This window comes from Sphaerodactylus townsendi, linkage group LG04 (genome assembly GCF_021028975.2).
Source record: "Sphaerodactylus townsendi isolate TG3544 linkage group LG04, MPM_Stown_v2.3, whole genome shotgun sequence".
Lineage (NCBI taxonomy): Eukaryota > Metazoa > Chordata > Lepidosauria > Squamata > Sphaerodactylidae > Sphaerodactylus > Sphaerodactylus townsendi.
In genome coordinates this window covers 100,744,207-100,762,509 of record NC_059428.1, presented here as the reverse complement: position 1 = coordinate 100,762,509, position 18,303 = coordinate 100,744,207, and the positions used below count along the sequence as shown (strand labels likewise).

Genomic DNA, 18,303 nt, shown 5'->3' with positions numbered 1-18,303 from the left:
CAAATATAGATATATCAAATGTAAGTTGCTGCACTGAACATTCCAATGGCTTATGTGAAAGAGCCTCAAACACAAAAGGTTGAGAATCCAACAAAAATAATGGCTTAAAAAAACTGCTTAACACAGAACTAAATTGCTTAACACCGAACAACACTGGGGGGAAAAATGACAAGGAATTATATTCATCATATAATTAAGAAGTTTTAATTAAAACGCTTGAGGGACAGGAGATGGACACTATGGTGAGCAAATTAGCAAATCAGCACCATTTTTTCTTGTCTGGCTTCAATAATTGGAATTATTTCTAAAAAACATAATAAACACTGAAAAGTTTCTCTAAAATGTTTTACATCAGTAAAAATATCATTTATACAACTCTGAGAATTTTATTCCCAAATGGACACGTGGCTTAAGCCCTTGCAGTCTAAATGGCAGAAACTAGGCTTTCCCCTACTACTGCACAAGCCAACCAGAAACACATGCCCAGGGTTTTTGTGCCCACCCACCCATTTGAAAAGTATCAGGAAAGTATGCTGCCTTTTTAGCATCTCTTCTGGTTTCCCTCTAGCTTCCCAATAAGCTCAACCCACCATGTAATGGAAGGCCACTGAATAAAACTCTGGAATGTCTTCCCATTGCAGACTTGACAAGAGAAAAAGAAACAACATGCAGAAATACTCGCAGGTGTCTGGAACTGCCTGGAACTCCTTGGAGCTCCAAATTGAGGGAGCTTCTGCATCACTAACTACATCTCTGGGTTGTGCAGCAGGGATAGGCATGGGTAGTTCATCAGGCCCTGGAAATCTGAATTCATTTAAAATATTCAGATATTCCTGTACTGGCTCTTTTTTATTCTGTGCTGAATTTCCCCTACTGTATCTTCTGATCCATTTTTCCACGGTTGAGCACTGGCTTTTTTGGGGGGTGGGGGGTGGGGAGTGTGAGGCAAAGAAGGTGTTACTACCTTTTCTGTCCTGTTAGAATTTCACCATCTTCTCCACGCTGTGATCCCTATTACATCCCTTTCCTTCCTTTTGCTACAGAGTCCTTTTTATTGTTTTTAACATCTCTGAGCTTATTGTGAGCTTTGACTTTTCTGACTTTCTGCCTATGTGTCTTGGCTATTTGAATTCCTCTTTCCTCTTGGCTATTTGAATTTTCCCCCCTTTTCCATTTCTTGTACATGTACATTTTATATCTTAGCTCACTTGACATCCATCCTGGTTTCCATCTCCCATTTTTTCCTCCTCATTGGAACTGTTTGAAATTGTGCTCTCAACCTGGTTCCCAGGATTTAAGTCATGGACCTGCTCACAGGTGTAATCATCTATGACATATAGTGCTATTTCTCCACCTTTCCTAGGTCGTTTCCCCACCTACCTGCTGCTGCGCGCTACTCTCCCCAAGTAGCGCGGGGTCCCCCGGCACTCCCCACTACAGGGGCAGCGACAACGCTGCCGCTGTCGCGCCCCCTCAGCACGCGTCATTCCTGGCGCTCCTCGAAACGGCACCTTTTGATGACCCCGCGCAGAGCTCTCAACACAGCTCTCAACACAGCATAATAAATATGATACCACAACCCGCTCGGGAGCGCGCCAGAAATGACGCGCGCTGGGAGTAGCGCGCAGCAACCTTTGGTCGAGGTAAGTGGGGAAAAGCCCCTAGTTGATCTATTTCTCTGGAATAGGTTGTACCCCTCAATTATTACATTCCAATCATGAGATTCATCCCACCAGGTTTCAGTGATGCCTAGTATAGCATATTCATTATGCTGTGTTAAGAGTTCAAGTTCATCCTGTTTATTACCCATGCTTTGTGAAATAGCATAGAGACATCTAAGGAGTTGGTTCATGCCCTGTGGGTGCTCATTTAAGGTTTTATCCCCCTCACTGCTGGGTTTTTTAACTATTCACTCAGTTCTCTCTATGACCTTCAGCCTATTCTTTCTAGTACTAGGTGAACTCCTTTTCACTTGAATATTGTCTCCATCCCCCACTTCACTTAGTTTAAAGCCCTCCTAATAAGATTTGTCAATTTCCTAGCGAAAATGCTCTTTCCTACAGCTGTGAGGTGTAACCCACCCCTTGCCAGTAGTCCCTCTTCATGAAACCACAGACCATGGTCCAAGAAGCCAAAACGTTCCTGGCTGCATCACTAGTTATTCACCTCCACTATTCTTCTTTCCTGCCTGGGGTCATGCCTTTTAACTGGAAGTAGAGATGAAATGACAACCTGTGCATCCAGTTCCTTCAGCTTCCTTTCGAGAGCCTCAAAATCCTTTCTGATGTCTCGAAAGATACATCTAGCAGTGTCATTTGTTCCGACATGGGTTAAAAAGAAGGGACAATGGTCAGTGGGCTTGACAAGTCTTCTCAGCCTCTCTGTGACATCACGGGTTTTTGCTCCAGGGAGACAGCACACCTCTCAATACATCTGGTCAGGCCTGCAAATTGCTGCTTTTGTCCCCCTTAGCAGGGAGTCCCCTACCACCACCACACGTCTCCTCTGGGGTTTTGCAGGTGACATTTCATGGGTTGAACCTTCTGTCACTTGTGCATTCTCTGAGAGCTGAGTCTATTTCTCCTGTGTTAGTTCCTTATCCTTATCAAGAAGGGGTGAGAACCTCAAAACGATTCTGTAGTTTCAAATTCACAGAATGCTCCCTGGTCCTTCAGCTTCTATGGGTTACATTTCTCCAATTGCCCACCTGCTCTGTATGAGGGGCTGCCATCCTCCTCAGACATGTCCCCAGTGTGTTCTCCCCCAAGTACTGTCAGCTCCATTCTGTCCTGGAAAGTCTTGTTCTTTTTAATGTGCTGAAGTGTAGATACTTATGCTTCAAGCTGCTGTACCTTCTCTTCCAACAAAGTAATCAATTTGCGCTTGCTGCAGGTGTAGCTACCTATATCCTCTGACAGAAAAACAAGCATTCCACAGCTGTTGCATGTGACAGCATCAACTCCTTGATGATCCATATTTAGGTGTCTTAAATTATGCAGATTTCTGGGCCTCCCTTTCAAAAGTCCCCTTCTACACTTGACCACCCAAAATCCAAGTTAGCCTTGCTTCTTTATAGCCCAGCCCTGTTCACTGAGCTCCAGACCATGACCTAAGGATTGAAGACTTTTGCCTAGTCACTATCTTATGTTTTCCTATCTCCCCAAAGATGGGTCCTTATTGCTAAGAACTGCCACTGCTTCTGAGCAAGTCAAAGAGCGAGTGGCAGTGAGTGGCAGTTGATTCAAACTGATTGGGTGATAAACAGAATTCCTACCCCTCAACAGCCTGAGACAAATACAAAGCCAACAACAAAGGAACCTCCACACAGACAAAAGCTTCCCCAAACCCTCAAAAAGCAAACACACAAGCCCTCAAAAACACAAACACCAGATAAGGATTGAGCTTTAAGGAGAACCCCCCCACCAAAAAACAGAGCTCCCTTCTTTCTCACTGTCTTTTTCCCTGGTCTCAGAGAGTACACTCTGTGCTGCTGCTTCTGAGCAAGTCAAAGAGTGAGTGCATGTGGTCATGTGCCCAAATGTGTAACTGTGATAGGAGATGCAATCATGCAAAGGGGGATCAAAAATCTCACTATACCTGTCATAAAAATTCCTCATATAACAGGGGGTTATGCACTGTGACCTAAAGGCTGCAGATAAGATTCTCAGTCAGCTTTTTATCAGGGAAGAACGGAAGAATTAGTTTAGTTGCCAATTGACTCCCAACAGTAATCTGTATAACACCTGCTGGCAGCACACCCTGGACCCTGCTGAGTGTACATTTCTCTGGATCAAGGTCATTGCGAGCTATGAACATGTTTGCAAAGGGAAAACAAAAACAAAAAACCATTATTCAGTTTAATTTTAAAAAATGGCAAACTATCCCATCCTTGTTACTCCAACTCTATTGGAGAACCGGAAGTGACATTTTTAAATACCATCAATTCATCTAGTACAAGCAACTTGCAAGGGAAAAACCCTCAAGTCGAATGCAGCTTGTTAGTGACTTGCGTTTAGGCTGTCTGCAAGAGGGTTGCCTTTTGTCAAACCCAAATTAAAGAGAATGGAGTTGAGGTTAATACATAAAAAAGCATGCTTGGGATGTGTCATCCTCTGCAGTTCTTGAATCATCAGGTGAACAGTGAACAGTTCAAACATCTTCTTATTGCTCCTGTAAAAGATTCCCAAAGAACATTGTAAAATTAAGAAGATTAATGTGAATATGGTGGAGAACTGCAAGAATCTCAGTTACAATTATAAGAATATTAAAATAAAGTAAATTAAAGTAGCTTGAAGGCATAATTCGGTGACATTTATAGTATTACTATCCTGGGAGAGGCAATAGAAAGGGAAAAAAAGACTAAAAGATTAACAAAAAAGGAATGAAGATAGGCACTTCCTAAGTAGAGAATGTTTACCACACAGCTACTAAAAACTGTGTGTGTATAACTGAAGACTTTGATGTTCAAAAAAAAACCACTACAAGAATATTTTAATTACCTAACTTTAATAAAAGTGTTTAGGGATTTATTGAAGCTTTCAGGAAACCTCACTTTGTCTAATATTGGCTTGAACTGTGAGGGCTCTGCTCATGGATTGGATCTTGCAGAGCAGGCCTTCCCCACTTTGGCCCCTTGAGACCCACCTCCGCTCACTATGTTCCTATGAAACCTCAGGAATAGTACACAGGACAAAGTGGGGGCCTACAGGGGGTGGGGAGAATTGGTGGAAATCACATCCTCTGCTTTCGTAAAAAGAACTGCTCTTTGGAATGGTGTTGTTGGATATAAGCTGAATTGCCTCATCCGTAGCCGTATTCTTCATCCTGGAATACATACGGACTTGAGATTTCTTGGGATACAAATGTCTCTACTCACAAAGGAACTGCACTTCTGTGCGTCAAATGAGGGCATAGTTGTTGGTTCCTCCCAGCTGCATTTCCCTATACCATTACAGCTTTTAAAAGAGGGTCCTGCTTGCCGGTGCCTTCCCTGAGTTTTCCTATTCCCAGTTTTCCTACATGTTGACTTGAGGTATAAAAGAAGAACAACAGAGGAGCAGCTTTGGACATTCAGGAAAAAACCCTACAAACTTTCTTTGTAGAATGTAAGACTTACTTAATTTTTGAAAGCTTTTGCAGTAGAATGCTGAGTTTTTCCAGAACCTGTACATCCAATTTAGAATTTCGAAGTAGAACTGAACAAGTACGGAAAAAGGACTCATTGCTGCATGCTTCCAGGAACTGGTGCAAAAACCCTGTAAAACAAAGTAATCAGTTTTTATATTAATATATTACGTTAACAATGCGGTTAAATGAAACAGTAAAATTATAAATGTAAAGTATGTTGTACACTAACAATTTCACTGCACATTCATTGACCCTCAACTATGTCAAGCTAACATTTCAGAGTACAACTTCAACACCAATGACACTAACAGTGCTTACTAATAAGGATGCTATCATTGTTTCATTCTTGACTGAGCAAGTGTAAAAATGGGCAAAACTTACTGTGCCCCTGCAAGCATCCTATGCAGTCTAATGGGCTGCAAAGGCCTTTTTGATACCATAAGTCAATGCCAGCTAAAAGGAACATTCCTGGACTGAAAGGCAGGCCAGTTTTGTTCTCTATCTCAATCTGGATGTTGCTTGGAATAAGCATGGTAAAATCCTGACGGGAACAGCAGAAATTCTCAAAAGGGAAATTATTACAAGGGGGAAAGGTTCTTATCCAGCTGTGGAAAACCAAAAAGACGTTTCACAATGGAAAAAAGGCTGCGACATCTGCACTGAAAAACACACCAGCTTCTCAGTTTGGGGCAAGGAACTCAGGACTAAAGATGGCAGTACTGCCCACCCACCTACCCTACAATTATTTGCGGTGAACTAAGTTTTCAAGTCAAATTTAAAAACCACATGGGATAGCCACAAGCTTTTATCCTCTTCAGTGACTTCCTGTTTCAGTGCTTGGCCTTAGAAGTATGGTCTGCTGCCATCTTAACTTGTTCAAGCCCATTTGCCCGCTCTTTCTTATCCTTGTGTTGTCAGCTGTGCTGCTCATTTGGCACTTGAATGTGAGTATGATTTTATAGAAGAGGGAGGGCTTTGCATTGCTTGAGGTGCTGGGGTTTGGTTTAGAGAACTAGATCAGCTGTAGTGAGCAAGACCTTCCTAGGTGAGGGTCCCATTCTGTTAGCATTAAGCATGTGCATTAGATTATTAACTTATCAAGTTGTTTAAAAGTTCTTTTTGTTCAAGTAACTATTGCACTGAAAGTGAATTTTTCAAATGTAATGATATTTGGTGATCATATCCATCTATATTGGCATTTGGATCACAATTGATGGAAGTCAGAAGACTGGGGGAAATAAAGAGAATGCATAACAGAGATTGTAGCTGGCAGGGATATTTCCAGATCAGTAGAGTTACATAGATCTTGCTAGTCAGTCTGTCTTTACAATGTGCTTACACCATCCACAGTTTGGCAGAAAAAGCGGGTGGAGCTCAGGGTTACAAAGCCCTTCCGCCTATATGATCTGCCATTTGAAACAGCAGTCCCAGCAAACGCTTTTAACAAAATGTCAGTTAATGGAAACTGGAACAAGTGCAAGGAAAGGATTCAAATTATTTCAAAAGATTATCGAAGCAAAGATTAAAACAAGCCATTTTTTTTTAAAAAAAGATTAACAGTTTCTGAAGAGGCTCAAATTGCTTCTTATGAGATATTGGAAATGGTTATACAAAAAATGAAGTTGCATATGCTGCCAGAGTCAATTCTTTTAAAGGTGTGTGGAAAGACTGTTCAAACAATGTTAGGAAATGAAGCAGAACAAGAAAAATAAGCAAAATTTTCCTCTCAAATAATACAGTTCATAGAAAAATTACAGAACAGCTGACACAGTGAAAACGTATGGAATAAACTTCAGAATTCGCTTTGCAAGCTGATGAATCTACTGATATTAGTAGTAAAGCACAGCTACTTGGATGTTTTTGTTTTATTGATGAAGATCAAATAATACGTCATTTTTTTATTGCAAAGAAATGCCAGGAACTACATTTAACAGCCCACCTTGAAAAATGGAAGTCATGTGTTAGCATTTGTACAGATGGAGCTCCTATCTATGGTAGGTTGTATGAAACGGTCTGCAGTGCTTGTAAAGCAGAAAAATCCCAATGTTATTATTACTTTCTACACAGAGAGGTCCTTGTTTCAAAAACATTAGGAACTGAATTTAAAATGTTCTGGACCAAGCTGTAGCAATGGTTAACTTCATCAAAACCAGACCACTAAAGACTTGGTTATTCAGGAAAATTTGTATTGTGATGGATTCATAGTACAGAAAGTTAATTTTACACAAGGAAGTGAAATGACAATCAAGGGGGAAGTGTTGTGTCATGTACAAGAGATTCTTGCATTTTTTGAGGAAGGAAAACAAGAACACTTTTGTGTCCGCATTGTGAATTCTGGATTTCCAGGTGAGAATATTTAACAGAGACATTTATGCACCTCAATAACCTTAAGAACATAAGAACATAAGAACTAGCCTGCTGGATCAGACCAGAGTCCATCTAGTCCAGCATTCTGCTACTCGCAGTGGCCCACCAGATGCCTTTGGGAGCTCACATGCAGGATGTGAAAGCAATGGCCTTCTGCTGCTGCTGCTGCTCCTGAGCACCTGGTCTGCTAAGGCATTTGCAATCTGAGATCAAGGAAGATCAAGATTGGTAGCCATAGATTGACTTCTCCTCCATAAATATGTCCAAGCCCTTTTTAAAGCTATCCAGGTTAGTGACCATCACCACCTCCTGTGGCAGCATATTCCAAACACCAATCACACGTTGCGTGAAGAAGTATTTCCTTTTATTAGTCCAAATTCTTCCCCCCAGCATTTTCAATGAATGCCCCCTGGTTCTAGTATTGTGAGAAAGAGAGAAAAATTTCTCTCTGTCAACATTTTCTACCCCATGCATAATTTTATAGACTTCAATCATATCCCCCCTCAGACGTCTCCTCTCCAAACTAAAGAGTCCCAAACACTGCAGCCTCTCCTCATAAGGAAGGTGCTCCAATCCTTCAATCATCCCCAAGGTTCTCTTTTCTGCACTTTTTCTATCTCTTCGATATCCTTTTGAGATGTGGCGTAATGAACTGAACACAGTACTCCAAGTGCGGTCGCACCACTGCTTTATATAAGGGCATGACAATCCTTGCAGTTTTATTATCAACTCCTTTCCTAATTATCCCCAGCATAGAGTTTGCCTTTTTTCACAGCTGCCATGCATTGAGTTGACATTCCCATGGAACTATCAACTCAGATGCCTAAATCCCTTTCCTGGTCTGTGACTGATAGCACTGACCCCTGTAGGCGATATTGTGTGAAGTTTGGATTTTTTGCCCTATGTGCATCATCTTTTACATTTTGCTAAATTGAGCTGCATTTCCGATTTCTGAGCTCCACTCACCTAATTTATCAAGGTCCGCTTGGAGCTCTTCGCAATCCTTTGTGGTTCTCACCACCCTACATAATTTGGTATAATCTGCAAACTTGGCCTACACACTACCCACCCCTACTTCCAGGTCATTTATGAATAAGTTAAAGAGCACTGGTCCCAATACGGATCCTTGGGGGACACCACTCCCGACATCTCTCCATTGTGAGAACTTCCCATTTACACCCACTCTTTGTTTCCTGTTCCTCAACCAGTTTTTAATCCATAGGAGGACTTCCCCTCTTATTCCTTCATTGCTGAGTTTTCTCAACAGTCTCTGATGAGGAACTTTGTCAAAAGCCTTTTGGAAATCCAAGTAGACAGTGTCCACTAGTTCCCCCTGATCCACATGTCTGTTTACACCCTCAAAGAACTCTAGTAAGTTTGTAAGACAGGACTTGCCTCTACAAAAGCCATGCTGACTCTTCCTCAGCAGGACTTCCTTTTCTACATGTTTAATAATTTTATCTTTAATGATAGATTCTACTAATTTACCAGGAACAGATGTCAAACTGACTGGCCTGTAATTTCCTGGGTCCCCCCTAGACCCTTTCTTAAAGATTGGTGTGACATTGGCCATCTTCCAGTCTTCAGGGATGGAGCCTGATTTCAGGGATAAGTTGCATATTAATGTGAGAACATCAGCAATTTCATGCTTGAGCTCTTTAAGAACTCTTGGATGAATGCAATCTGGGCCAGGGGATTTGGTAGCATTTAGTTTATCAATGGCTGCCAGAACTTCTTCCTTGTCTACTCACTTATCTTTGCTAGTTCTTCCAGTTCACCTCCTAAGAAGCTTGGTTAAGGTGCAGGAATTTTCCTCACCTCCTCTTGAGTGAAGACAGATGCAAAGAATTCATTCAGCTTCTCTGCAATCTCCCTGTCATCCTTTAGCACACCTTTTGTTCCTTCGTCATCTAATGGGCCTACTGCTGGCTTCCTACTTTTGATGTACTTGAAGAACTGTTTGTTGCTGGTCTTGATGTTAGCAGCCATCGTTCCTCATAACTTTTTTGCCTCCCTTACAGCTAACTTGCTTCTCTTTGCCACCATTTGTGTTTTCTCTGGTATTCTTCATCAGTTAAGTTGGACTTCCATTTTCTAAAAGACATCTTTTTTTTCCTAATAATTTCCTCAACCTCCCTTGTTAACCCATGGTGGCTTTTGGACTGGTAAGCTGCCTTTCCTAACCTGCGGAACACATTCCAGCTGAGCTTTTAAGACTGTGTTTTTAAATAACCTCCAAGCACCTTGAACAGTTTTGACTCTCTTAATTTTCCCTTTCAGCTTCCTGCGTACTATCCCCCTCATCTTTGAGAAATTTCCCTTTCTGAAGGCAAATGTAACTACATTAGTAGTTGTCACTTGTTCGCATGCAGTGATACTGAATCTGACAGCATTGTGATCGCTGTTCCCTATCGGCTCAACAACACTGACTTCCCGCACTAGGTCCTGGGTCCCACATAGAATTAGATCTAGGATCACATCTCCCCTGGTTGGTTCTACAACCATCTGCTCTAAGCCACAGTCATTTAGCATATCCAGGAATGTTCTCTCCTTACTATGACCTGAACATGCATTTTTCCAGTTTGTGGGGATAGTTAAAATCGCCCATTACCACGACATTTTTGCTTTTGTTGGCCTCTCTAATTTCTTTTTCCATCTCAGAATCCTCTTGTGCGCTTTGGTCAGGGGGACGATAATATATTCCTAATGTTAAACTATGCTTCACCCCTGGTATTGATATCCACAGTGCTTCTGTAGAGGAATCAGCTCCCCCTGCATTGTCTATTTTATGTGACACTATGCTCTCTTTGATGTAGAGGGCAACCCCACCCCCGATATGCCCGGTCCTATCCTTCCTGTAGAGCCTGTAACCTGGGATAACAGCATCCCACTGGTTCTCCTCATTCCACCATGTCTCTGTGATGCCCACTATATCAATGTCCTCCTTCAAAACTCTGTACTCCAGCTCCCCCATTTTAGGTCGAATGCTTCTACTATTAGCATAGAGACACTTGTATACTCTGTTCCTAACCTGGGATTTATGTGTTTTGCCCTCTAGCCTTTTGTAGACACTATCACTTATCACATTGCTATGCTCCACTCTTGTATGTGGTTGATTTAGAAAAACCTCCCTCTCTGTCTGCATCCCCATGGACTCTGCATTCCAAACCGAAGTCACCTCAGCTCCTGTCGGCTTTCCCCCAAGGATCAGTTTAAAAGCTGTTCTGCCACCTTTTTAATGTTGAGCACCAGCAGCCTGGTTCCTCTTTGGTTAAGATGAAGCCCGTCCCTTTTGTACAGGCCTGCCTTATCCCAAAAGGTTCCCCAGTTCCTGACAAAGCTGAAACCCTCTGCCTTACACCACCTTCTCATCCACGCATTGAGACCCTGTATCTCCGCTTGCCTAGCTCGCCCTGCGCGTGGAACAGGTAGCATTTCTGAGAATGCCACCTTGGGGGTCTTGGATTTTAACCTTTTTCCTAGCAGCCTAAATTTAGCTTCCAGAACCTCCCGGCTACATTTCCCAATGTCATTGGTACCAATGTGGACCACAACTGCTGACTCCACCCCAGCACTGTCTAACAGCCTATCTAGACGAAGCGTGACATCCGCAACCTTCGCACCAGGCAGGCAAGTCACCATGCGGTCATCACGCCTGTCACAAACCCAACTCTCTACATTCCTAATGATCGAATCATCCACTACAAGGAGCTCCCCACCTCCCCGAGGGGTATCCTCAGTGCGAGAGGATATCTGACCACCAGCTAAGGAAGGGGTCCCATCTAAGGGAACATCTTCCCCCACCTCAGACTGGCACCCTCCGTCACCCAGACTCTCATTCTCCATGACATCTGAAGAGATGTCACCTTGGGAGTGGGACCCGGCTGCTAGGTCCCTGAAAGCCTTGATAAAGTATGCAGGGTAAAAATGAAAATATTCTAACTTCAAGAGATAAGCTAAGGATAGCAATTTGGAAAAAAAGAGCTAAAGATGTTGATTTTGAAATGTTTCCTTTGCTACATAAAACTCATATTAAAACATGATTCTTACTATTGTTGAGCATTTGTCAACTCTGAAAGAGAATCTTTTGTTTTCTATCATTACATATAGAAGACCATGGCCCCTTCTGCACACGTAAAATAATGCGTTTTCAAACCACTTTCACAATTGTTTGCAAGTGGATTTTGCTATTCCGCACAGCTTCAAAGAGCACTGAAAACAGTTTGAAAGTGCATTATTCTGCATGTGCGGAATGACCCTATGACTGGGATTGAAGCCTGTTCATAAAACTCCACCTGATGTTCGTTTGAAGTTATCTGAAAAAGAAGAGCTGGCCACTGTATACAGTGATGTGGACTAAAATGAAACATGAAGAAATGTCTATTGAAAACATTTAAGAGTTTAACTAGAGAAGAATATCCTTCAGCAGCTTGCTTACACTGAAACAAATGGAAAACAAAACCATGCAATAACATATATAAAGTTTTCTGGAAAAAAATTCTAATTGGCAGCAGACTCAACTTCTAAGTAACACTTAAATACTGCCACGCTGAATGAAAGATCAGACAGAGAATAATAAGAATTTGTACATGTAATAATTATGATTTTCAACTACTTTACTTTTCTGATGATAGGGAAGCAAACAAATCCAGATTTTTTAGGTAGTCTTATGCCTTAATTATCCCAATGTCTTCTCCAAACATCCTAGCCCATTTATCTGGTTTCTATTTTGATCACAAAATTCTAGAGTACAGCAGTATAAGAGCAAAGTAGTACTAATGCTGCAGTTCCATCATATCCTGTCATTTTCCTACAACACCTGGTACACCAAAGCCATTGCTTTGTATATATTGCGGGACGCAGCATCTAATCCTTTGTAACGACAAGTATAGCAGCATACATTAACTGAAAAAAAGATTTAAAACATTTTTAAATTACACATTTCAAAGTTAGCAATAAAACGTGTTATTAATCAAGATATTAGGATAGCACATATTCAGTCAACACTAGTTGAAGTTTTAATATTACCCTTACATGAAAAAAACTACAATACAAACTAGGATTTGAAAGCTTACGCTCAGTGAAACGTAAGGATTTTTTTTACTTTGCAAACTTCTGAAAAATGTTCACTTACAAAACATAAACAGAACATGATCAAGAAGAGGAATAACACAATGGTAGTGCAACAGGTTGCTGATAAATTCAATCATTAAAATATCCCACAGACTTTAAAGGTTTCTCCTTATTTACTAACAGAGGGACCTAGGGCTAAATTTTTGGATAAGCTTATAAAGGACCAGAATTTATCATCTGATTTAGATAAACTGATATTTCTCCTATCAGACAACAGCTCTCTGATTACATACAACCCTCTGATTGCATACAACTTGTCGCTTTTTGCCAAGAAAATACAAGTCAAACATCAGTTACGAGAGCATGTGTTTGAGTTCAGCTACTGAAATAAGATGAAATGTTGTACATTTGATATGTGCTTCTTTTATTTTATTGGGTTTTTAAAATTCTGCATTGTGATGGTCTCTGGCTTTAAACAATAAACAAATTCCTTCCTTCATAGCAACAAAAGGGAAAATTTAAGCAGTCATTTCAAGACATAGTAGGCTGATGGAGGCTGTACCTTACCTGGTCCTGAACTAACAAGGCACCAAACTGTATAAAATGTACTTGAGTTTATTTATCCTGGAAGGCAGTGGATTTTAGTATTCATAAAAACATGGGATCGACTGAGTTGTAAGCATGACACAGGAATTAATGTGTTAGTTCTGTGACAGAGTCTCAGAACAAAAAGGGACTTACCCCTCCTGTGATAAGAAGCAATTCTCTACATTGAGTGACCTTCTTTATACTCCTCTCTATGCATTTGACTAGAACTTCCAAAGATCATTAAAAATAGTTGCTGTATAATGGACTGCCACAGATCTGAGCATACTGACTGATGCATTGCAGCTCTAAGGAATCTTTGAGGTGTTGAGGTTTTCTGGTAGAACAATCAATCCACCATATTCTACATCCCTTTTCAGACACTATACATGTGAAATGGAACCCCATCACACATATGTGTCAGGTGCATCATAGAGACTGTGTGCTTTCTAAGCATGTGGTAAATGGATTCCCAGGTTATGTGGACATAACATCCGAAGCAGCCTATTGAAACCCAGAAGGATTACTGGTGGAGGAAAGAATGGATCTATAGAATTGTGCTACAGCCAGGAAAGCTGCAAGGACTGGGAAAACATGAAGTCACTTATTCTAGCTGCCTAATGTAATACTCAGTCAAGCCACCTTGAGGTCAGGCAGAAGTCTTACAGCCTTTGTTAATTTCTTGGTGTATCACTTAAAACTGTTTAAAACTATAATTCTGCATGAAAGATTTATTTTACAGCCCCACCAGCATAAAGGGGAAATTATTTGGAATATATGCTGAAGCTTTAACAGGGAGAGGAATCATCAATGTAGACATTTCATAGCAGTTTTCTTAACAGTGGAAGAAACTGTTTGAAAGGGCTGCTTGGTCTGAACAGAACACCAAACGTCAGACTGAAGAGTATTGCCAGCACCTGCCTTTGAAGCCAGGTGTAAGGCATCTGTACTGTCACAGGAGCCATAGGTTAAATAGAGAGAGAGAGAGACTGAGTTTGCAGGAGCTTGGATAAATTAATGCTTAAAAGTTATCTAGAGGTCCTGGAACTTGCTGGGCAACCGCAGGGTTTGAAAGGAAATGGCTGACTAGGTGAATCTGGAACCAGTCTGTTTTTCTATTGTGGAGCTTAGTGACAATAAGCTCCCCTGTTATTAGTTGGTCTTTGATGCAAAAAGACCACCTTGTCTTCCAATGTGGGAATTGCTGGTACTTATAAAAACAAGGGGTGGTCTAAGTGGGTGGTCTAAGGAAAGGATTAAAGGGGGCTGTGCAGGAACCAATTTGTTCATTTGTGCTTTCCAAATCTAGAGCATTTCTTTCATAAAGGGTCACTGGATCAGATTTGTGGCAGGAAGGTATAACTCTTATTGGAGAGTGGTAGCTCCACAGAAACCCAAGACTGATAACTGGTTTTCTGCATTATATGGATAAACTGTTCCAGATGATAAGACTACATAATAAATATGTAACACTGGGTATACTTGCTCCTCCTCGGTTGAAATTTCCATACTCTGCATTTTTTAATTGTGCAAACAACAACATGGAGGAACAATTAACATTTTAATGGCAGCAGCTCTGCTCAGCTTTGTCAGGTAGAAGACTGTCATTATTGCAAATCATCTCTTGTTTTATGAGGATATCAAGGATAAGGTACTAACTAAAGCATATGATTAACGATTACATTTTTCACTGCTGAATTCCGCTAGTCTCTAAAATAAATAATTTTCTTATGCAGTAGCAGATGGCTCTACAGAAGCAAACCTTCTGGGTTTGGCCAGGGGGCAAGCATGCCACATGCAGGAAACAGGTTGGGTGAGGAAAACCCAACTGGTATTGTCCTGAGTAACCTTTACTCAGTATTTGGAGTCATTGTGTAAGAAGGTATGAGAGAACAGAGTGGGCAAAACTCATAGTTCTCATAAGCTATGTGGAACTGTAAGAAATAAGTCAAAATAAGTAGTACTACTGGGAGCGGATGTGTGGTGATCTGTATGGCAAACTCAAGGCAACTGACATATACAAGTACCAGAAAGTGTGCCAGAGGCAGGGCCTTTCTCCTGCTTCCTTCTCTATAGAATGAGTGACCACTGACACAGCCACACTCTTGTTTTTCTGTGGTTTTACCCAAACTCCCATATGTCCTCTACTATTTTCCCCCATCAGATGAAGTCTGGGAAGATTTTACAGTTTCTAGTTGGGCATAAATTTTAGAAAAAAACAGATGACACTGTTTCAGTTTGCAGTCTCACTGATATAGTCTAATAACGCAACAAATCACACAGGAGACTGCTATCTCATGCTATCTGTTTGTTCAGAAAGCACACTGAGATCTCTAACCCATGACTTCTCAGGCCTTGCGATGTCTGAGATTATAGGAGGACAAAGGTTCGATATTAAATCTGACAAATTAAGACCCAGCTACATGCTACCAAGATGTCAATGCAAGGCAGTAGCAGGGTTCCTATGGAAACCCCCAAACACTCTGACAATTGTTCTATGCTACAGTTTCCTGAGGATTCATTCAAAATTCAGGCTATAATTAACTACTGAGTTTTGCAGGCCCCTAATCAAACTTCCAGGACTATCCAGGCATCTGCCTTACAATGCCCAATTTTCTGATCAAGCAAGAGCTGGCCCAAGCAATCAACCCTTTGTGAATAGTCATCACCCCAATCTGTCACTCATAGAATTCAATCATCCCACCCAGACCCATCTCACATTCCCATTACTTCATCTAGTACTTTCTTTCTGCCTACATTTTGCAGAAATAAAATTTTGAACCTGCCAATGGAAGCCCAAATTCTGACCCTTCCTAATAAGATCAAGAATGTTAATATTCCTCCAATCAAAGAGCAACCAAAAAACCCCAAATTGCAGAGGTCTGAAATTTGGGACAATGATAGAGAGGATCTGAAAGTCCCCCATAAAATGTGGCAACACAAAAGCCCTGGTGACAACAGATGGATGGACCACACAGACGTATGTCTGGCTACGAATGTGCACTTTCCCACTTGTACAAAAGTGACAAGCATAGCAGATGCCAGAAGCCTGATATTCAAGAACCTTAGTAGCAACCATCTTCGTGCTGAGCAGAAATACAGAAATTATTTTTAGCTCTAGATAATTACACAAATCATTTACCTCTTAATTTTAACAAGCTGATCCAAAATTTTCCAATAAACCCACAACACTGGTAAAATAAATAAGCAAGAGTCCTCCATCACAGAATGGATTGCTCCATTGCTACAGGATCTCTTGACATGCAATGATGGAGTGGACAAGACTTAATGCATGTAAATGTTCATTTCCCTCCCCCTCAATCAGTCTTTCCCATGATACTAGTTAAAAGTTTGTAACTTAAAGCCACAGTTGCCTTTTAAGGTTACAGGAGGGTGTGAGAACTCAAGCCACAGACAGTGCCATGTCAGTTCTGCTCTCTGTTAACATCGTTAGCATAGCATTGGCAACATGGTCCCCATGTTCTGGTTCCTGCTTTTCCCATGAATTTCAGAGTCTACTAATTCACAAGCTCTCTTAGAAATGCTAACCTCTTATTTTACCACTGTTTAAACGCTATGCTACAATTGTCACCTTCAACTCATTGGCTGTTGACTTCTGATTTTTCTTTTGTCCTTTTCTCTCAAGAAAACATTTACCCGTCTAATTTGAGCCAAGATTTACCCTCTCATGTTAATGCCTTTGTTAATGTTTTCATAAAGATGAAAACTGGAGAACTAGCTGACCTCAGAGGCATAGCTCCAAAGCGACAGGGGCGCGAGACACACCGGGGGGATGGTGAAGGCATTCCAGGGAGTGTGGTGGGGGTGTTCCAGGGCGGGGCAGATGGTGGAGTGGCAGAGGACGCACCTATGCACTGGGTGCTTTTCCCCCTCGCTCCGTCCCTGGCTGACCTTGCTCATTATGAACTTAATTCTCCTGCTTCTGTTAAAGAAATGCTACAGTATTTTCCTGTTTCTTTTATCTTTGATGCCTATTAACGATTTGATCATGACATAATCCTATTTGCTGTCCATTCCAGACTTCTTTTTCTTCTTCAAAAAGATGAACCACATGTTTTCTTTAGATTCTTTTTACTTCCCCACCCTTTTTGAACCCTTTCTTCCTAATCATGTGAAGCCTTGATTATTCAGAAAATAATATTTTTTAATGTGCTTTACAAAAAGGATGCAAGTCTTCGCTGCGTAATCCTTCCACATGCCTAAAAGACAGCCACTTCCCCTTGCCATTTTCACACTTCTCAACCTGATGAATCTTTCCTTCTCTCTAGAATTCAAAGAAAACATTCTTTTATCCATTTTTTCTCACCCCATCAAAATCCCTCAGATCATTCTGCCTTATCATTACTATCCAATTTCCCTTCTAGCCTTGTCTCCAAGCCCCTTCAGTGCAATCCACTGTCAACTGTTATACTTTCTCCTCTTGATCCCCTTCAGTCTGTGTTCCACACTCCGTACTCCAAAGACGTGGCCTTTATCAAGGGCCTTCATCTTCTCACTGTCAATTCTAATGGTTTTTACTCGAGTCTTCATCCTACTTGCCCCATCGTCTGCATTTTAATGGAGCTCACCATTGTTTCCTGCTCAACTTCCTTCATGTCTCAGGTTTTACCCTCAGGCTGTTTCTCCTCCTTGCCTCCTTAGATGCTTCCATAGGGACAATCTGTTTCCTTCTGTCCACCTTATCTTTTGACTTCATCTAATCCTGTAGTCATAGGCTGATAGTTTTCTGTTCTTTCCTTTGATGTTCATGTTCGTCAGTCATCAAGTCATTTCATTTTTAACTTTATTTAAAACATTGTTAAAAAAACAAACAAATTCAGTCATTCATCTCTGCTTTTCTCCATAAACATTCTGGTTACACTTCATGTTGATTACTACAAGGTAGCGTGGTGCAGTGGTTAAGAACAGGTGGCCTCTAATCTGGAAAACCAGGTTTGTTTTCCCACTCCTACACATGCAGCCTGCTGGGTGATCTTGGGCCGGTCACAGTTCTCTCAGAACTCTCAGCCCCACCTACCTCACCAGGTGTCTGTTGTGGGGAGAGGAAGGCAAAGGGAGTTGAAAAGGAAAAGAAGTCGCTTGAGCCTCTGTACAGGAGAGAAAAGTGGGGTATAAATCCAAACTCTTCTT

The 18,303-nt window shown here is 41.3% G+C and overlaps 1 protein-coding gene across 3 annotated transcripts in view; it reads right to left on the bottom strand.

Annotated features, from left to right (window-relative positions):
• Nucleotides 1-18,303, bottom strand: part of CCDC138 (coiled-coil domain containing 138) — a 65,091-nt gene that overhangs the window by 16,541 nt on the left and 30,247 nt on the right. For 2 of the 3 annotated variants that reach the window (XM_048494904.1, XM_048494907.1), the window contains 2 exons: nt 5,117-5,255; nt 3,844-4,170 (listed from right to left, as the gene is read on the bottom strand). In XM_048494904.1, the coding sequence (XP_048350861.1) occupies nt 3,999-4,170; nt 5,117-5,255 (311 nt within the window). In that variant the 3' untranslated portion in view covers nt 3,844-3,998. Of the gene's footprint in view, nt 1-3,843; nt 4,171-5,116; nt 5,256-18,303 lie in introns of those variants that run through there. The other variant, XM_048494906.1, reaches the window with a different exon arrangement.